Source organism: Salmo salar, chromosome 09 (assembly GCF_965601325.2).
Source record: "Salmo salar chromosome 09, fSalSal1, whole genome shotgun sequence".
In the NCBI taxonomy this organism is placed as follows: domain Eukaryota; kingdom Metazoa; phylum Chordata; class Actinopteri; order Salmoniformes; family Salmonidae; genus Salmo; species Salmo salar.
In genome coordinates, this window is record NC_138299.1 from 47,842,521 (window position 1) to 47,860,003 (window position 17,483).

At 36.8% G+C, this 17,483-nt stretch overlaps 1 protein-coding gene across 3 annotated transcripts in view; it reads left to right on the forward strand.

Annotated features, from left to right (window-relative positions):
• Nucleotides 1-17,483, forward strand: part of LOC106611444 (mitogen-activated protein kinase kinase kinase kinase 5) — a 123,274-nt gene that overhangs the window by 36,389 nt on the left and 69,402 nt on the right. For all 3 annotated transcript variants that reach the window (XM_082955811.1, XM_045723729.2, XM_082955812.1), the window contains exons 5-9: nucleotides 11,385-11,449; nucleotides 11,769-11,824; nucleotides 13,260-13,307; nucleotides 15,259-15,301; nucleotides 16,065-16,137. In XM_082955811.1, coding sequence (XP_082811937.1) covers nucleotides 11,385-11,449; nucleotides 11,769-11,824; nucleotides 13,260-13,307; nucleotides 15,259-15,301; nucleotides 16,065-16,137 — 285 coding nt within the window. The remainder of the gene's footprint in view (nucleotides 1-11,384; nucleotides 11,450-11,768; nucleotides 11,825-13,259; nucleotides 13,308-15,258; nucleotides 15,302-16,064; nucleotides 16,138-17,483) is intronic.

Below are 17,483 nucleotides of genomic sequence, written 5' to 3' on the forward strand. Positions count from 1 at the left end.
CTTCAGTACAGTCAGGTCTGACATGTTTACTCTACTTTAATAATGTAGTCTTCAGTACAGTCAGATCTGACATGTTTACTGTACTTTAATAATGTAGTCTTCAGTACAGTCAGATCTGACATGTTTACTGTACTTTAATAATGTAGTCTTCAGTACAGTCAGATCTGACATGTTTACTGTACTACTCTTTAATAATGTAGTCTTCAGTACAGTCAGATCTGACATGTTTACTGTACTACTCTTTAGTAATGTAGTCTTCAGTACAGTCAGGTCTGACATGTTTACTGTACTTTAATAATGTAGTCTTCAGTACAGTCAGATCTGACATGTTTACTGTACTTTAATAATGTAGTCTTCAGTACAGTCAGATCTGACATGTTTACTGTACTTTAATAATGTAGTCTTCAGTACAGTCAGGTCTGACATGTTTACTGTACTACTCTTTAATAATGTAGTCTTCAGTACAGTCAGATCTGACATGTTTACTGTACTTTAATAATGTAGTCTTCAGTACAGTCAGGTCTGACATGTTTACTGTACTACTCTTTAATAATGTAGTCTTCAGTACAGTCAGATCTGACATGTTTACTGTACTTTAATAATGTAGTCTTCAGTACAGTCAGATCTGACATGTTTACTGTACTTTAATAATGTAGTCTTCAGTACAGTCAGATCTGACATGTTTACTGTACTACTCTTTAATAATGTAGTCTTCAGTACAGTCAGATCTGACATGTTTACTGTACTACTCTTTAATAATGTAGTCTTCAGTACAGTCAGATCTGACATGTTTACTATACTTTAATAATGTAGTCTTCAGTACAGTCAGGTCTGACATGTTTACTGTACTTTAATAATGTAGTCTTCAGTACAGTCAGGTCTGACATGTTTACTGTACTTTAATAATGTAGTCTTCAGTACAGTCAGATCTGACATGTTTACTGTACTTTAATAATGTAGTCTTCAGTACAGTCAGATCTGACATGTTTACTGTACTTTAATAATGTAGTCTTCAGTACAGTCAGGTCTGACATGTTTACTGTACTTTAATAATGTAGTCTTCAGTACAGTCAGATCTGACATGTTTACTGTACTTTAATAATGTAGTCTTCAGTACAGTCAGATCTGACATGTTTACTGTACTTTAATAATGTAGTCTTCAGTACAGTCAGATCTGACATGTTTACTGTACTACTCTTTAATAATGTAGTCTTCAGTACAGTCAGATCTGACATGTTTACTGTACTTTAATAATGTAGTCTTCAGTACAGTCAGATCTGACATGTTACTGTACTACTCTTTAATAATGTACTCTTCAGTACAGTCAGATCTGACATGTTTACTGTACTTTAATAATGTAGTCTTCAGTACAGTCAGATCTGACATGTTTACTGTACTACTCTTTAATAATGTAGTCTTCAGTACAGTCAGATCTGACATGTTTACTGTACTACTCTTTAATAATGTAGTCTTCAGTACAGTCAGATCTGACATGTTTACTATACTTTAATAATGTAGTCTTCAGTACAGTCAGGTCTGACATGTTTACTGTACTTTAATAATGTAGTCTTCAGTACAGTCAGGTCTGACATGTTTACTGTACTTTAATAATGTAGTCTTCAGTACAGTCAGATCTGACATGTTTACTATACTTTAATAATGTAGTCTTCAGTACAGTCAGATCTGACATGTTTACTGTACTTTAATAATGTAGTCTTCAGTACAGTCAGATCTGACATGTTTACTGTACTACTCTTTAATAATGTAGTCTTCAGTACAGTCAGGTCTGACATGTTTACTGTACTTTAATAAATGTAGTCTTCAGTACAGTCAGATCTGACATCTTTACTGTACTTTAATAATGTAGTCTTCAGTACAGTCAGGTCTGACATGTTTACTGTACTACTCTTTAATAATGTAGCCTTCAGTACAGTCAGATCTGACATGTTTACTGTACTTTAATAATGTAGTCTTCAGTACAGTCAGATCTGACATGTTTACTGTACTACTCTTTAATAATGTAGTCTTCAGTACAGTCAGGTCTGACATGTTTACTGTACTTTAATAATGTAGTCTTCAGTACAGTCAGATCTGACATGTTTACTGTACTACTCTTTAATAATGTAGTCTTCAGTACAGTCAGGTCTGACATGTTTACTGTACTTTAATAATGTAGTCTTCAGTACAGTCAGATCTGACATGTTTACTGTACTTTAATAATGTAGTCTTCAGTACAGTCAGGTCTGACATGTTTACTGTACTTTAATAATGTAGTCTTCAGTACAGTCAGATCTGACATGTTTACTGTACTTTAATAATGTAGTCTTCAGTACAGTCAGGTCTGACATGTTTACTGTACTTTAATAATGTAGTCTTCAGTACAGTCAGGTCTGACATGTTTACTGTACTACTCTTTAATAATGTAGCCTTCAGTACAGTCAGATCTGACATGTTTACTGTACTTTAATAATGTAGTCTTCAGTACAGTCAGATCTGACATGTTTACTGTACTACTCTTTAATAATGTAGTCTTCAGTACAGTCAGATCTGACATGTTTACTGTACTTTAATAATGTAGTCTTCAGTACAGTCAGATCTGACATGTTTACTGTACTACTCTTTAATAATGTAGTCTTCAGTACAGTCAGGTCTGACATGTTTACTGTACTTTAATAATGTAGTCTTCAGTACAGTCAGATCTGACATGTTTACTCTACTTTAATAATGTAGTCTTCAGTACAGTCAGGTCTGACATGTTTACTGTACTTTAATAATGTAGTCTTCAGTACAGTCAGGTCTGACATGTTTACTGTACTTTAATAATGTAGTCTTCAGTACAGTCAGATCTGACATGTTTACTGTACTTTAATAATGTAGTCTTCAGTACAGTCAGATCTGACATGTTTACTGTACTTTAATAATGTAGTCTTCAGTACAGTCAGATCTGACATGTTTACTGTACTACTCTTTAATAATGTAGTCTTCAGTACAGTCAGGTCTGACATGTTTACTGTACTTTAATAAATGTAGTCTTCAGTACAGTCAGATCTGACATGTTTACTGTACTTTAATAATGTAGTCTTCAGTACAGTCAGGTCTGACATGTTTACTGTACTACTCTTTAATAATGTAGCCTTCAGTACAGTCAGATCTGACATGTTTACTGTACTTTAATAATGTAGTCTTCAGTACAGTCAGATCTGACATGTTTACTGTACTACTCTTTAATAATGTAGTCTTCAGTACAGTCAGATCTGACATGTTTACTGTACTTTAATAATGTAGTCTTCAGTACAGTCAGATCTGACATGTTTACTGTACTACTCTTTAATAATGTAGTCTTCAGTACAGTCAGGTCTGACATGTTTACTGTACTTTAATAATGTAGTCTTCAGTACAGTCAGATCTGACATGTTTACTGTACTTTAATAATGTAGTCTTCAGTACAGTCAGATCTGACATGTTTACTGTACTTTAATAATGTAGTCTTCAGTACAGTCAGATCTGACATGTTTACTGTACTTTAATAATGTAGTCTTCAGTACAGTCAGGTCTGACATGTTTACTGTACTTTAATAAATGTAGTCTTCAGTACAGTCAGATCTGACATGTTTACTGTACTTTAATAATGTAGTCTTCAGTACAGTCAGGTCTGACATGTTTACTGTACTTTAATAATGTAGTCTTCAGTACAGTCAGGTCTGACATGTTTACTGTACTTTAATAATGTAGTCTTCAGTACAGTCAGATCTGACATGTTTACTGTACTTTAATAATGTAGTCTTCAGTACAGTCAGATCTGACATGTTTACTGTACTTTAATAATGTAGTCTTCAGTACAGTCAGGTCTGACATGTTTACTGTACTTTAATAATGTAGTCTTCAGTACAGTCAGATCTGACATGTTTACTGATACTTTAATAATGTAGTCTTCAGTACAGTCAGATCTGACATGTTTACTGTACTTTAATAATGTAGTCTTCAGTACAGTCAGATCTGACATGTTTACTGTACTACTCTTTAATAATGTAGTCTTCAGTACAGTCAGATCTGACATGTTTACTGTACTTTAATAATGTAGTCTTCAGTACAGTCAGATCTGACATGTTTACTGTACTTTAATAATGTAGTCTTCAGTACAGTCAGGTCTGACATGTTTACTGTACTTTAATAATGTAGTCTTCAGTACAGTCAGATCTGACATGTTTACTGTACTTTAATAATGTAGTCTTCAGTACAGTCAGATCTGACATGTTTACTGTACCTTTAATAATGTAGTCTTCAGTACAGTCAGATCTGACATGTTTACTGTACTTTAATAATGTAGTCTTCAGTACAGTCAGATCTGACATGTTTACTGTACTACTCTTTAATAATGTAGTCTTCAGTACAGTCAGGTCTGACATGTTTACTGTACTTTAATAATGTAGTCTTCAGTACAGTCAGATCTGACATGTTTACTGTACTTTAATAATGTAGTCTTCAGTACAGTCAGATCTGACATGTTTACTGTACTTTAATAATGTAGTCTTCAGTACAGTCAGATCTGACATGTTTACTGTACTTTAATAATGTAGTCTTCAGTACAGTCAGGTCTGACATGTTTACTGTACTTTAATAATGTAGTCTTCAGTACAGTCAGATCTGACATGTTTACTGTACTTTAATAATGTAGTCTTCAGTACAGTCAGGTCTGACATGTTTACTGTACTACTCTTTAATAATGTAGTCTTCAGTACAGTCAGATCTGACATGTTTACTGTACTTTAATAATGTAGTCTTCAGTACAGTCAGATCTGACATGTTTACTGTACTACTCTTTAATAATGTAGTCTTCAGTACAGTCAGATCTGACATGTTTACTGTACTTTAATAATGTAGTCTTCAGTACAGTCAGATCTGACATGTTTACTGTACTACTCTTTAATAATGTAGTCTTCAGTACAGTCAGGTCTGACATGTTTACTGTACTTTAATAATGTAGTCTTCAGTACAGTCAGGTCTGACATGTTTACTGTACTTTAATAATGTAGTCTTCAGTACAGTCAGATCTGACATGTTTACTGTACTTTAATAATGTAGTCTTCAGTACAGTCAGATCTGACATGTTTACTGTACTTTAATAATGTAGTCTTCAGTACAGTCAGATCTGACATGTTTACTGTACTTTAATAATGTAGTCTTCAGTACAGTCAGGTCTGACATGTTTACTGTACTACTCTTTAATAATGTAGTCTTCAGTACAGTCAGATCTGACATGTTTACTGTACTTTAATAATGTAGTCTTCAGTACAGTCAGGTCTGACATGTTTACTGTACTTTAATAATGTAGTCTTCAGTACAGTCAGATCTGACATGTTTACTGTACTACTCTTTAATAATGTAGTCTTCAGTACAGTCAGATCTGACATGTTTACTGTACTTTAATAATGTAGTCTTCAGTACAGTCAGATCTGACATGTTTACTGTACTACTCTTTAATAATGTAGTCTTCAGTACAGTCAGATCTGACATGTTTACTGTACTACTCTTTAATAATGTAGTCTTCAGTACAGTCAGATCTGACATGTTTACTATACTTTAATAATGTAGTCTTCAGTACAGTCAGGTCTGACATGTTTACTGTACTTTAATAATGTAGTCTTCAGTACAGTCAGGTCTGACATGTTTACTGTACTTTAATAATGTAGTCTTCAGTACAGTCAGATCTGACATGTTTACTATACTTTAATAATGTAGTCTTCAGTACAGTCAGATCTGACATGTTTACTGTACTTTAATAATGTAGTCTTCAGTACAGTCAGATCTGACATGTTTACTGTACTACTCTTTAATAATGTAGTCTTCAGTACAGTCAGGTCTGACATGTTTACTGTACTTTAATAAATGTAGTCTTCAGTACAGTCAGATCTGACATCTTTACTGTACTTTAATAATGTAGTCTTCAGTACAGTCAGGTCTGACATGTTTACTGTACTACTCTTTAATAATGTAGCCTTCAGTACAGTCAGATCTGACATGTTTACTGTACTTTAATAATGTAGTCTTCAGTACAGTCAGATCTGACATGTTTACTGTACTACTCTTTAATAATGTAGTCTTCAGTACAGTCAGATCTGACATGTTTACTGTACTTTAATAATGTAGTCTTCAGTACAGTCAGATCTGACATGTTTACTGTACTACTCTTTAATAATGTAGTCTTCAGTACAGTCAGGTCTGACATGTTTACTGTACTTTAATAAATGTAGTCTTCAGTACAGTCAGATCTGACATGTTTACTGTACTTTAATAATGTAGTCTTCAGTACAGTCAGGTCTGACATGTTTACTGTACTTTAATAATGTAGTCTTCAGTACAGTCAGGTCTGACATGTTTACTGTACTTTAATAAATGTAGTCTTCAGTACAGTCAGATCTGACATGTTTACTGTACTTTAATAATGTAGTCTTCAGTACAGTCAGGTCTGACATGTTTACTGTACTTTAATAATGTAGTCTTCAGTACAGTCAGGTCTGACATGTTTACTGTACTACTCTTTAATAATGTAGCCTTCAGTACAGTCAGATCTGACATGTTTACTGTACTTTAATAATGTAGTCTTCAGTACAGTCAGATCTGACATGTTTACTGTACTACTCTTTAATAATGTAGTCTTCAGTACAGTCAGATCTGACATGTTTACTGTACTTTAATAATGTAGTCTTCAGTACAGTCAGATCTGACATGTTTACTGTACTACTCTTTAATAATGTAGTCTTTACTACAGTCAGGTCTGACATGTTTACTGTACTTTAATAATGTAGTCTTCAGTACAGTCAGGTCTGACATGTTTACTCTACTTTAATAATGTAGTCTTCAGTACAGTCAGATCTGACATGTTTACTGTACTTTAATAATGTAGTCTTCAGTACAGTCAGATCTGACATGTTTACTGTACTTTAATAATGTAGTCTTCAGTACAGTCAGATCTGACATGTTTACTGTACTACTCTTTAATAATGTAGTCTTCAGTACAGTCAGGTCTGACATGTTTACTGTACTTTAATAAATGTAGTCTTCAGTACAGTCAGATCTGACATGTTTACTGTACTTTAATAATGTAGTCTTCAGTACAGTCAGGTCTGACATGTTTACTGTACTACTCTTTAATAATGTAGCCTTCAGTACAGTCAGATCTGACATGTTTACTGTACTTTAATAATGTAGTCTTCAGTACAGTCAGATCTGACATGTTTACTGTACTACTCTTTAATAATGTAGTCTTCAGTACAGTCAGATCTGACATGTTTACTGTACTACTCTTTAGTAATGTAGTCTTCAGTACAGTCAGGTCTGACATGTTTACTGTACTTTAATAATGTAGTCTTCAGTACAGTCAGATCTGACATGTTTACTGTACTTTAATAATGTAGTCTTCAGTACAGTCAGATCTGACATGTTTACTGTACTTTAATAATGTAGTCTTCAGTACAGTCAGGTCTGACATGTTTACTGTACTACTCTTTAATAATGTAGTCTTCAGTACAGTCAGATCTGACATGTTTACTGTACTTTAATAATGTAGTCTTCAGTACAGTCAGGTCTGACATGTTTACTGTACTTTAATAATGTAGTCTTCAGTACAGTCAGATCTGACATGTTTACTGTACTACTCTTTAATAATGTAGTCTTCAGTACAGTCAGATCTGACATGTTTACTGTACTACTCTTTAATAATGTAGTCTTCAGTACAGTCAGATCTGACATGTTTACTGATACTTTAATAATGTAGTCTTCAGTACAGTCAGGTCTGACATGTTTACTGTACTTTAATAATGTAGTCTTCAGTACAGTCAGGTCTGACATGTTTACTGTACTTTAATAATGTAGTCTTCAGTACAGTCAGATCTGACATGTTTACTGTACTTTAATAATGTAGTCTTCAGTACAGTCAGATCTGACATGTTTACTGTACTTTAATAATGTAGTCTTCAGTACAGTCAGATCTGACATGTTTACTGTACTACTCTTTAATAATGTAGTCTTCAGTACAGTCAGATCTGACATGTTTACTGTACTTTAATAATGTAGTCTTCAGTACAGTCAGATCTGACATGTTTACTGTACTACTCTTTAATAATGTAGTCTTCAGTACAGTCAGATCTGACATGTTTACTGTACTTTAATAATGTAGTCTTCAGTACAGTCAGATCTGACATGTTTACTGTACTACTCTTTAATAATGTAGTCTTCAGTACAGTCAGATCTGACATGTTTACTGTACTACTCTTTAATAATGTAGTCTTCAGTACAGTCAGATCTGACATGTTTACTATACTTTAATAATGTAGTCTTCAGTACAGTCAGGTCTGACATGTTTACTGTACTTTAATAATGTAGTCTTCAGTACAGTCAGGTCTGACATGTTTACTGTACTTTAATAATGTAGTCTTCAGTACAGTCAGATCTGACATGTTTACTATACTTTAATAATGTAGTCTTCAGTACAGTCAGATCTGACATGTTTACTGTACTTTAATAATGTAGTCTTCAGTACAGTCAGATCTGACATGTTTACTGTACTTTAATAATGTAGTCTTCAGTACAGTCAGATCTGACATGTTTACTGTACTTTAATAATGTAGTCTTCAGTACAGTCAGGTCTGACATGTTTACTGTACTACTCTTTAATAATGTAGTCTTCAGTACAGTCAGATCTGACATGTTTACTGTACTACTCTTTAATAATGTAGTCTTCAGTACAGTCAGATCTGACATGTTTACTGTACTTTAATAATGTAGTCTTCAGTACAGTCAGATCTGACATGTTTACTGTACTTTAATAATGTAGTCTTCAGTACAGTCAGGTCTGACATGTTTACTGTACTACTCTTTAATAATGTAGTCTTCAGTACAGTCAGATCTGACATGTTTACTGTACTTTAATAATGTAGTCTTCAGTACAGTCAGGTCTGACATGTTTACTGTACTTTAATAATGTAGCCTTCAGTACAGTCAGGTCTGACATGTTTACTGTACTTTAATAATGTAGTCTTCAGTACAGTCAGATCTGACATGTTTACTGTACTTTAATAATGTAGTCTTCAGTACAGTCAGATCTGACATGTTTACTGTACTTTAATAATGTAGTCTTCAGTACAGTCAGATCTGACATGTTTACTGTACTACTCTTTAATAATGTAGTCTTCAGTACAGTCAGGTCTGACATGTTTACTGTACTTTAATAATGTAGTCTTCAGTACAGTCAGATCTGACATGTTTACTATACTTTAATAATGTAGTCTTCATTACAGTCAGATCTGACATGTTTACTGTACTTTAATAATGTAGTCTTCAGTACAGTCAGGTCTGACATGTTTACTGTACTTTAATAATGTAGTCTTCAGTACAGTCAGATCTGACATGTTTACTGTACTACTCTTTAATAATGTAGTCTTCAGTACAGTCAGATCTGACATGTTTACTGTACTTTAATAATGTAGTCTTCAGTACAGTCAGATCTGACATGTTTACTGTACTACTCTTTAATAATGTAGTCTTCAGTACAGTCAGGTCTGACATGTTTACTGTACTTTAATAATGTAGTCTTCAGTACAGTCAGGTCTGACATGTTTACTGTACTTTAATAATGTAGTCTTCAGTACAGTCAGGTCTGACATGTTTACTGTACTTTAATAATGTAGTCTTCAGTACAGTCAGGTCTGACATGTTTACTGTACTACTCTTTAATAATGTAGTCTTCAGTACAGTCAGGTCTGACATGTTTACTGTACTACTCTTTAATAATGTAGTCTTCAGTACAGTCAGGTCTGACATGTTTACTGTACTACTCTTTAATAATGTAGTCTTCAGTACAGTCAGGTCTGACATGTTTACTGTACTACTCTTTAATAATGTAGTCTTCAGTACAGTCAGGTCTGACATGTTTACTGTAAAGGAAAGGGTGGATGCCTAGTCGGTTATACAACTGAAAGCCTTCAACTGAAATGTGTCTTCTACATTTAACCCAACCCCTCTGAATCAGAGAGGGGATGTGGGGTGGGGGGGGGGCTGCCTTAATCGACATCTGTACTTCTCCGTCCTACATAACATCTGATAAATATCTTTGGGATGACTTGCGGATTGAATCGCTCTAGCAGCAATGTTGCCCTGCCAGTTATCTACCTGCCAGTTATCTACCTGCCAGTTATCTACCTGCCAGTTATCTACCTGCCAGTTATCTACCTGCCAGTTATCTACCTGCCAGTTATCTACCTGCCAGTTGTCTATTTCTCATAGTTGGCATCATCAGAGAAAATCTGATGTATTGTAGGGCCCTATAAAATTCACGTTGCTGAGAACGCGGACGGAATTAAGAAATCCAGACATTTAAAATGGAATTCAACAATATACATTTTTTTATTGAACTTAGTAGGAAATAAACTAAATGTATTGAATTAATTAAAAAATGCATAAATGTGTCCCAAGATTATCATAAAACATAAACAAAATGCATCAGAGATTTGTTTTTTCCTTCAACTTTCTGAAGAGGCAACGTCACAGGAATGCCTGTCTGTCTGTGTGTGTTTGTCTACCACGTTGTGTAGCTGTTAGCGACGATGCTAATGTAATGGAAACAGTCTGCTGGTAGATGGAAAGGCTTTCCCAAAACCTTCTCAATGAAATGTTAACTACAAAATAGCCTTTGCCTACCTGGTAGAATGATATCATGATTTATTTTCTTCTTTTTTTTGCATCAATCCAGTGGCCATTTGTTTAGCAAACTCTGCAATCACATGAGCATTACAGAAACATCGCTAACCAAACAATCGTCTCTGGCTGGTGTGCAGTTGAATACACCCAAAAATAAATTCAATAAAGATTTTTCCCAGACCTCAAGGGATCTCCTGATGTGATTTTTAAGCATTGTTGTGGACTTGGAACAATCATTTTTGTTTTTCAAAAACTGTGATTTTAAGAGCAAAAACCTGTGAAAACTGAACGGAGAAAACAGAATTTGCGAAAACATATACATATATATTTTTATACGGCCCTAATATTGTTCTTGGTCTTTTGTGTCTACGTTAGGCCATTCATGTTCTGCAAACTATTTAGCTGTGTATATTGTAAGCCCTGGGGTTATTTGCTAGGAACCAAACAGAGGCAAACAGGCTGAAACGGGGAAGGACCTACCTGAACTTGTCAAATAAGACACGCTAGTTTTCATTGCAACACGTTTTGCACTAATGAATACACCCCTAGTCTGTTTTACTTCTCCTGTCTCCTGTGCTCCTAACTGTCTCCTGTGCTCCTAACTGTCTCCTGTGCTCCTAACTGTCTCCTGTGCTCCTAACTGGCTCCTGTGCCCCTAACTGTCTCATCTCCCTCCCTCCCTGTATCAGCCGTGACAAGCTGTGGATCTGTATGGAGTACTGTGGGGGAGGATCTCTACAGGACATATATCATGGTGTGTTGTTATCTGCTCCTCCTCTCTCTCTCTCTCTCTCTCTCTCTCTGTCTCTGTCTCTGTCTCTGTCTCTTCTCTCTCTCGCATATCATCACAGTTATATTGTCAAATTGTCTGATTTATTACTTATAAATTATGGTTTATTTATTTCTTATTTAAATGTTTCATCTCTCCCCCTATGGGATGATCACACTGTTTGCATAGATTACAGTTTACAGACAGAATCCTATCTGACAATTATAATAAATATATATAATAAACTATACAAATGGCCTTTAGGGCAGCATAACCATCATGTTTGTCTGTTTTAATTTCTCAGTAACGGGTCCCCTATCAGAGCTGCAGATAGCCTACGTCTGCAGAGAGACCGTACAGGTAATTACACTTAGGGACAGTTTCCTTGACACAGATTCTGCCTCTACTCCTGGTGCATTCTCAGAGCAGGAGTACTGATTTAGGATCAGAGTTTTGCCTTCCACGTCACAGTGAATGAGATTACATGCATAGGGAGGCCCTGATCCTAGATCAGCACTCCTACTCAGAGACGATTGATACATACAACCCCAGGACTACAAACGAGGCTCAATGGTATCTCCGTGTAAAGTGAATTTTAAAGGAAAACTCCACCCAAAAAAACAATCTTTTGCTATTTGTTTCATTAGTTGATATAATCCCAAAATGTTTTGCATGTCAGCAATCATGTTTTCAAGATATAGAACGTTCAAAATACAGAAATACAGCTGGTATGATGCATTTTACATCATATAATACATTTCTGTATTTTGAAAGTTCTATATCTTGAAAACATGATTGCTGACATGCAAAACATTTTGGGATTATATCAACAATGGACTAATGTCCTTAAAGTCCAGAGCTGTGTTGGAATACCCATACTAACATACTGTATACTACATACTTAATGAGTATATACTACATACTATATACTATTAGTTCATTTTAGTATACTGTAAACGAAAAGTATCCTTTCAGTTGAGCGTACTAGCGCTTTGCCTGTCTAACCCGGAAGTTGACGCTGTTGCTATGCAACTTCTTGTTAGCATAGCTAACAAATTACTAGCTAGACATCTTACGACTTCATCAACAATGTCTATTGAGAACGCACAACGACTATACCACTTAGCTAACTAAAAATAACATGAATGATCAAGTCAATACACATTGGGTAGTTAAATAGCATATAGTTAATATACTGTCAAGTTCAGTGTATTAGTAGCCAACTAACGTTAGTTAGGTGCACACAAGCAATTGCTCTAATGATATGCTATGCGGTTTGTAAGGCTAGCATGGCTAACAAATTGTCAGCAAACAACGTGTAGCCTAACTTATTTGAAAAGTCGTTTACTTTATTACATTGCTCAATATTTTCTTAACATTTGTCAGCAATGAATTTGTATCCACTCTCGTCTGGCTGCATATTTTTGTCAAATCTGAAAATGTTGTGAAGCCACTCCCATTTTCTGAAGAATTGCATTATGGGCCCTAAAACCACGTAAATATTGTCCACTGCTTGTATACTTCATATTTTGGCGAATGTAGTACGACATTCGGGAACTTTTGGCATACTAACTATATCCATACTATGACCAATAAGCATACTACATACTCAATTTACATCACAAGTAGTACGCTTAGAGCGGTTAGTATGAGTATTCGAACACAGTTCAGGTCAGACCTAGGTTTAATCTGGGTCCATGAAACCGGCCCTAAAGGAAATTTAAACTTCTGGTTTGACTCCCAAGTTTGCCATTTCAACCAAATCTCTAACATAGCTCTTTCTTTGCGTTCACAGGGTTTGGCATATCTACACTCCAAGGGAAAAATGCACCGTGACATCAAGGTATAGAGCCCCTATGTGGAGGTGTCATAATACCCATAAAACCTAGCACTCAAACAGGGAAATGATTCCAATCGTTTTTCCACCATTCATTTTTCCCCATAAGGGATTTTAAAAACACTTAAAATAATAAGGGCTGTGTTTTAGTGTTGGCATACTCTGGTGTGACGTTTTGATAACCGTGGAAATCTCAAAGTCAACGTGACTTTTCCATTTATTTATTTATCTCCATTTATTCTTCAATTTAAAAAATGCTAATTAGCATCAAAGTAGACATCCAAAACTACAAATCCCTACATGCTCCTACACGTCATCTCTAGCTTACACCTTTGCTAACAGGCATTGTGTCAATTAGATAGTCAATTTACGAGATTTTTACCTTTGCCTCGATTCAGCAGTCTCATCCAGACCATCATGGTATTTGTAGTTCTTTATGATAGCCACATTAGCAACTAATTAGCATTAAAAAAAATACAGGGGTAAATACAGGCGAATATATTGATTAAAGTCACCTTGTCCTAGAGAGATTTACACGGTTGTCAAAACGTCACGCCAGAGTAAGCCGACACTAAACACAAACCCTCATATGAAGTCTTTTTAAAATCCCCCATGGAAAAAAAATGAATGGTGGAAAACCGAATGGAACCATTTCCCTGTTTGACCGCTAGGTTTTATGAGTATTATGACTCATACTGTGGTACTCTATAGTACCATACACACACTCTCGCTCCCTCCTTTTACACTGTCTCACTGAATGAATCACTGAAGGAAGAGAGGCTGGCTGGCTTGCTGGGGGTGTGTAGTGTACCGCGGATGCACGTGACTGATGGCGTCACTGCCAGTGGTTTCAGCTTGAACCCAGTTCATGCCTAGTATCAGACTGCCTGTGTTATCACAGCGGGTCACGGTTAGGTCCATAGAATATCTGTACTTCTACAGAGAGAGAGTTTCCTGTTTCCTCTCTCTCTCTCTCTCTCTGTGGTGCCCTCTCTCCTCTATCTCCCCTTCTCTCTGTCATCTCACCTCTCAATGCTCTCACCCTTTCTCTCTCTCTCTCTGTCGCTCTCTCCTCGCTCTGTTGCTCTGTCCTCTCTCTGTCCTCTCTCTGTCTCTCTCTCTCTGTCTCTCTCTCTGTCTCTCTCTCTGTCTCTCTCTCTGTCTCTCTCTCTGTCTCTCTCTCTCTGTCTCTCTCTCTCTGTCTCTGTCTCTCTCTCTCTCTGTCTCTCTCTCTCTGTCTCTCTCTCTGTCTCTCTCTCTGTCTCTCTCTCTGTCTCTCTCTCTCTGTCTCTCTCTCTGTCCTCTCTCTGTCTCTCTCTCTCTGTCTCTCTTTCTGTCTCTCTCTCTGTCTCTCTCTCTGTCCTCTCTCTGTCTCTCTCTCTGTCTCTCTCTCTGTCTCTCTCTCTCTGTCTCTCTCTCTGTCTCTCTCTCTGTCTCTCTCTCTGTCTCTCTCTCTCTGTCTCTCTCTCTCTGTCTCTCTCTCTCTGTCTCTGTCTCTCTCTCTGTCTCTCTCTTTCTGTCTCTCTCTCTCTGTCTCTCTCTCTCTGTCTCTCTCTCTCTGTCTCTCTCTCTGTGTCTTTGCTGCAGGATGCCGACAGACACCTGTCAATCATAGACCAGCCTAGCCACAATACTGACTTACTCACTATAGTATTGCCTGCTAGCTACACAATTGCAATCACTTCATAAAAAACAGTGAAAGATGATATAACACACGTGATAGTTTGTGGTTTTATGCGAAGAGGAAATGTTTTATCTGCTATTGTTGTTCAGTTCCTCAGTGTGATGGAACAGTCTATATATCTGCTATTGTTGTTCAGTTCCTCAGTGTGATGGAACAGTCTATATATATATATATATATATATATAATCTATCCTCCTATGCAGGGCAGCAGTATTTGTCTCTATTAGTACATGTTTTGCTAATAACGGCCGATGTTTGGGTTCTTTTCTTCAGGGTGCTAATATCCTCCTAACAGACAACGGGCATGTGAAACTAGGTGAGCTGTTCTACCTCTGTGAACACCTATGAAGGCTACCTCATGGCCCTCAGCCCTGTGTGTGTTTCTTTCTGTGTATACAGTCTGTGTAGTCTGTCTGTGTATTTCCCTGTATATAGTCTCACTATTGTTATTGTACTGCTGCTCTTTAATTACTTGTTACTTTTATTTCTTATTCTTATCTCTATTTAAAAAAAAATTGCATTGTTGATTAAGAGCTCGTAAGTAAGCATTTCACTGTAAGGTCTACACCTGTTGTATTCAGCATTTCACTGTAAGGTCTACACCTGTTGTATTCAGCATTTCACTGTAAGGTCTACACCTGTTGTATTCAGCATTTCACTGTAAGGTCTACACCTGTTCTATTCAGCATTTCACTGTAAGGTCTACACCTGTTGTATTCAGCATTTCACTGTAAGGTCTACACCTGTTGTATTCAGCATTTCACTGTAAGGTCTACACCTGTTCTATTCAGCATTTCACTGTAAGGTCTACACCTGTTGTATTCAGCATTTCACTGTAAGGTCTACACCTGTTGTATTCAGCATTTCACTGTAAGGTCTACATCTGTTGTATTTAGCATTTCACTGTAAGGTCTACACCTGTTGTATTCAGCATTTCACTGTAAGGTCTACACCTGTTCTATTCAGCATTTCACTGTAAGGTCTACACCTGTTGTATTCGGGGGCATGTGAGTAATAACATTTGATTTGATTTGCCTGTGTTATATAATCTGAATAGATCTTGTCATTTGTTATTCCAGCTGATTTTGGAGTAGCAGCCAAAATAACAGCCACCATTGCCAAGAGGAAGTCCTTCATCGGGACTCCTTACTGGTGAGTTGTTCTCTGAGACGGTCCTCCGTCGGGACTCCTTACTGGTGAGTCTTTCTTTGAGACCCAAATGGCACCCTGTTCCTTTTATAGTGCACTACTTTTGACCAGGCGCCATAGGGCTCGGGTCAAAAGTAGTGCACTATATAGGGAATAGTGTTCCATTTGGGACGTAGGCTTTCTTTCTCTCCATAGAGAGTCGGGCTGAGCAAGGCCATTTAGATGTGACTGTATTAATTCAACTCTGTCTCTTGTGTCTTATTGCTTAACTATACATACTGTATGTACCTTGACTTTTAACACAAAATTAATTCAAATGTTTTTTTCCTTCATCAATCTTCACACAATACCCCATAATGACAAAGCAAAAACAAGTTATTAAAAATAAACTGAAATATTACATTTTACATAGGTATTCAGACCCTTTACTCAGTACTTTGTTGAAGCACCTTTGGCAGCGATTACAGCCGCAAGTCTTCTTGGGTATGAGGCTACAAACTTGGCACACCTGTATTTGGGGAGTTTCTCTCATTCTTCTCTGCAGATCCTCTCAAGCTCTGTCAGGTTGGATGGGGAGCATCGCTGCACAGCTATTTTAGGTCTCTCCAGAGATGTTCAATTGGGTTCAAGTCCGAGCTCTGGCTGGGCCACTCAAGGACATTGAGACTTGTCCCGAAGCCACTCCTGTGTTGTCTTGGCTGTGTGCTTAGGATCGTTGTCCTGTTGGAAGGTGAACCTTCACCCCAGTCTGAGGTCCTGAGCGCTCTGAAGCAGGTTTTCATCAAGGATCTCTCTGTACTTTGCTCCGTTCATCTTTCCCCTCGATCCTGACTAGTCTCCCAGTCCCTGCTGCTGAAAAACATCCCCACAACCTGATGCTGCCACCACCATGCTTCACTGTAGGAATGTTGCCAGGTTTCCTCCAGACGGGACGCTTGGCATTCAGGCCAAAAAGTTCAATCTTGGTTTTATCAGACCAGAGAATCTTGTTTCTAATGGTCTGAGAGTCTTTAGGTGCCTTTTAACAAACTCCAAGCGGGCTGTCATGTGCCTTTTACTGACAAGTGGTTCTCTGGTCACTCTACTATAAAGGTCTGATTGGTGGAATGCTGCAGAGATGGTTGTCCTTCTGGAAGGTTCTCGCATCTCCACAGAGGAACTCTAGAGCTCTGTCAGAGTGACCATTGGGTTGTTGGTCACCTCCCTGACCAAGGCCCTTCTCCCTAGGAAGAGTCTTGATGGTTACAAACTTCTTCTGTTTAAGAATGATGGAAGCAACTGTGTTCTTGGGGCCTTCAATGCTGCAGAAATGTTTGGGATCCTTCCCCAGATCTGTCCTTCAACACAAT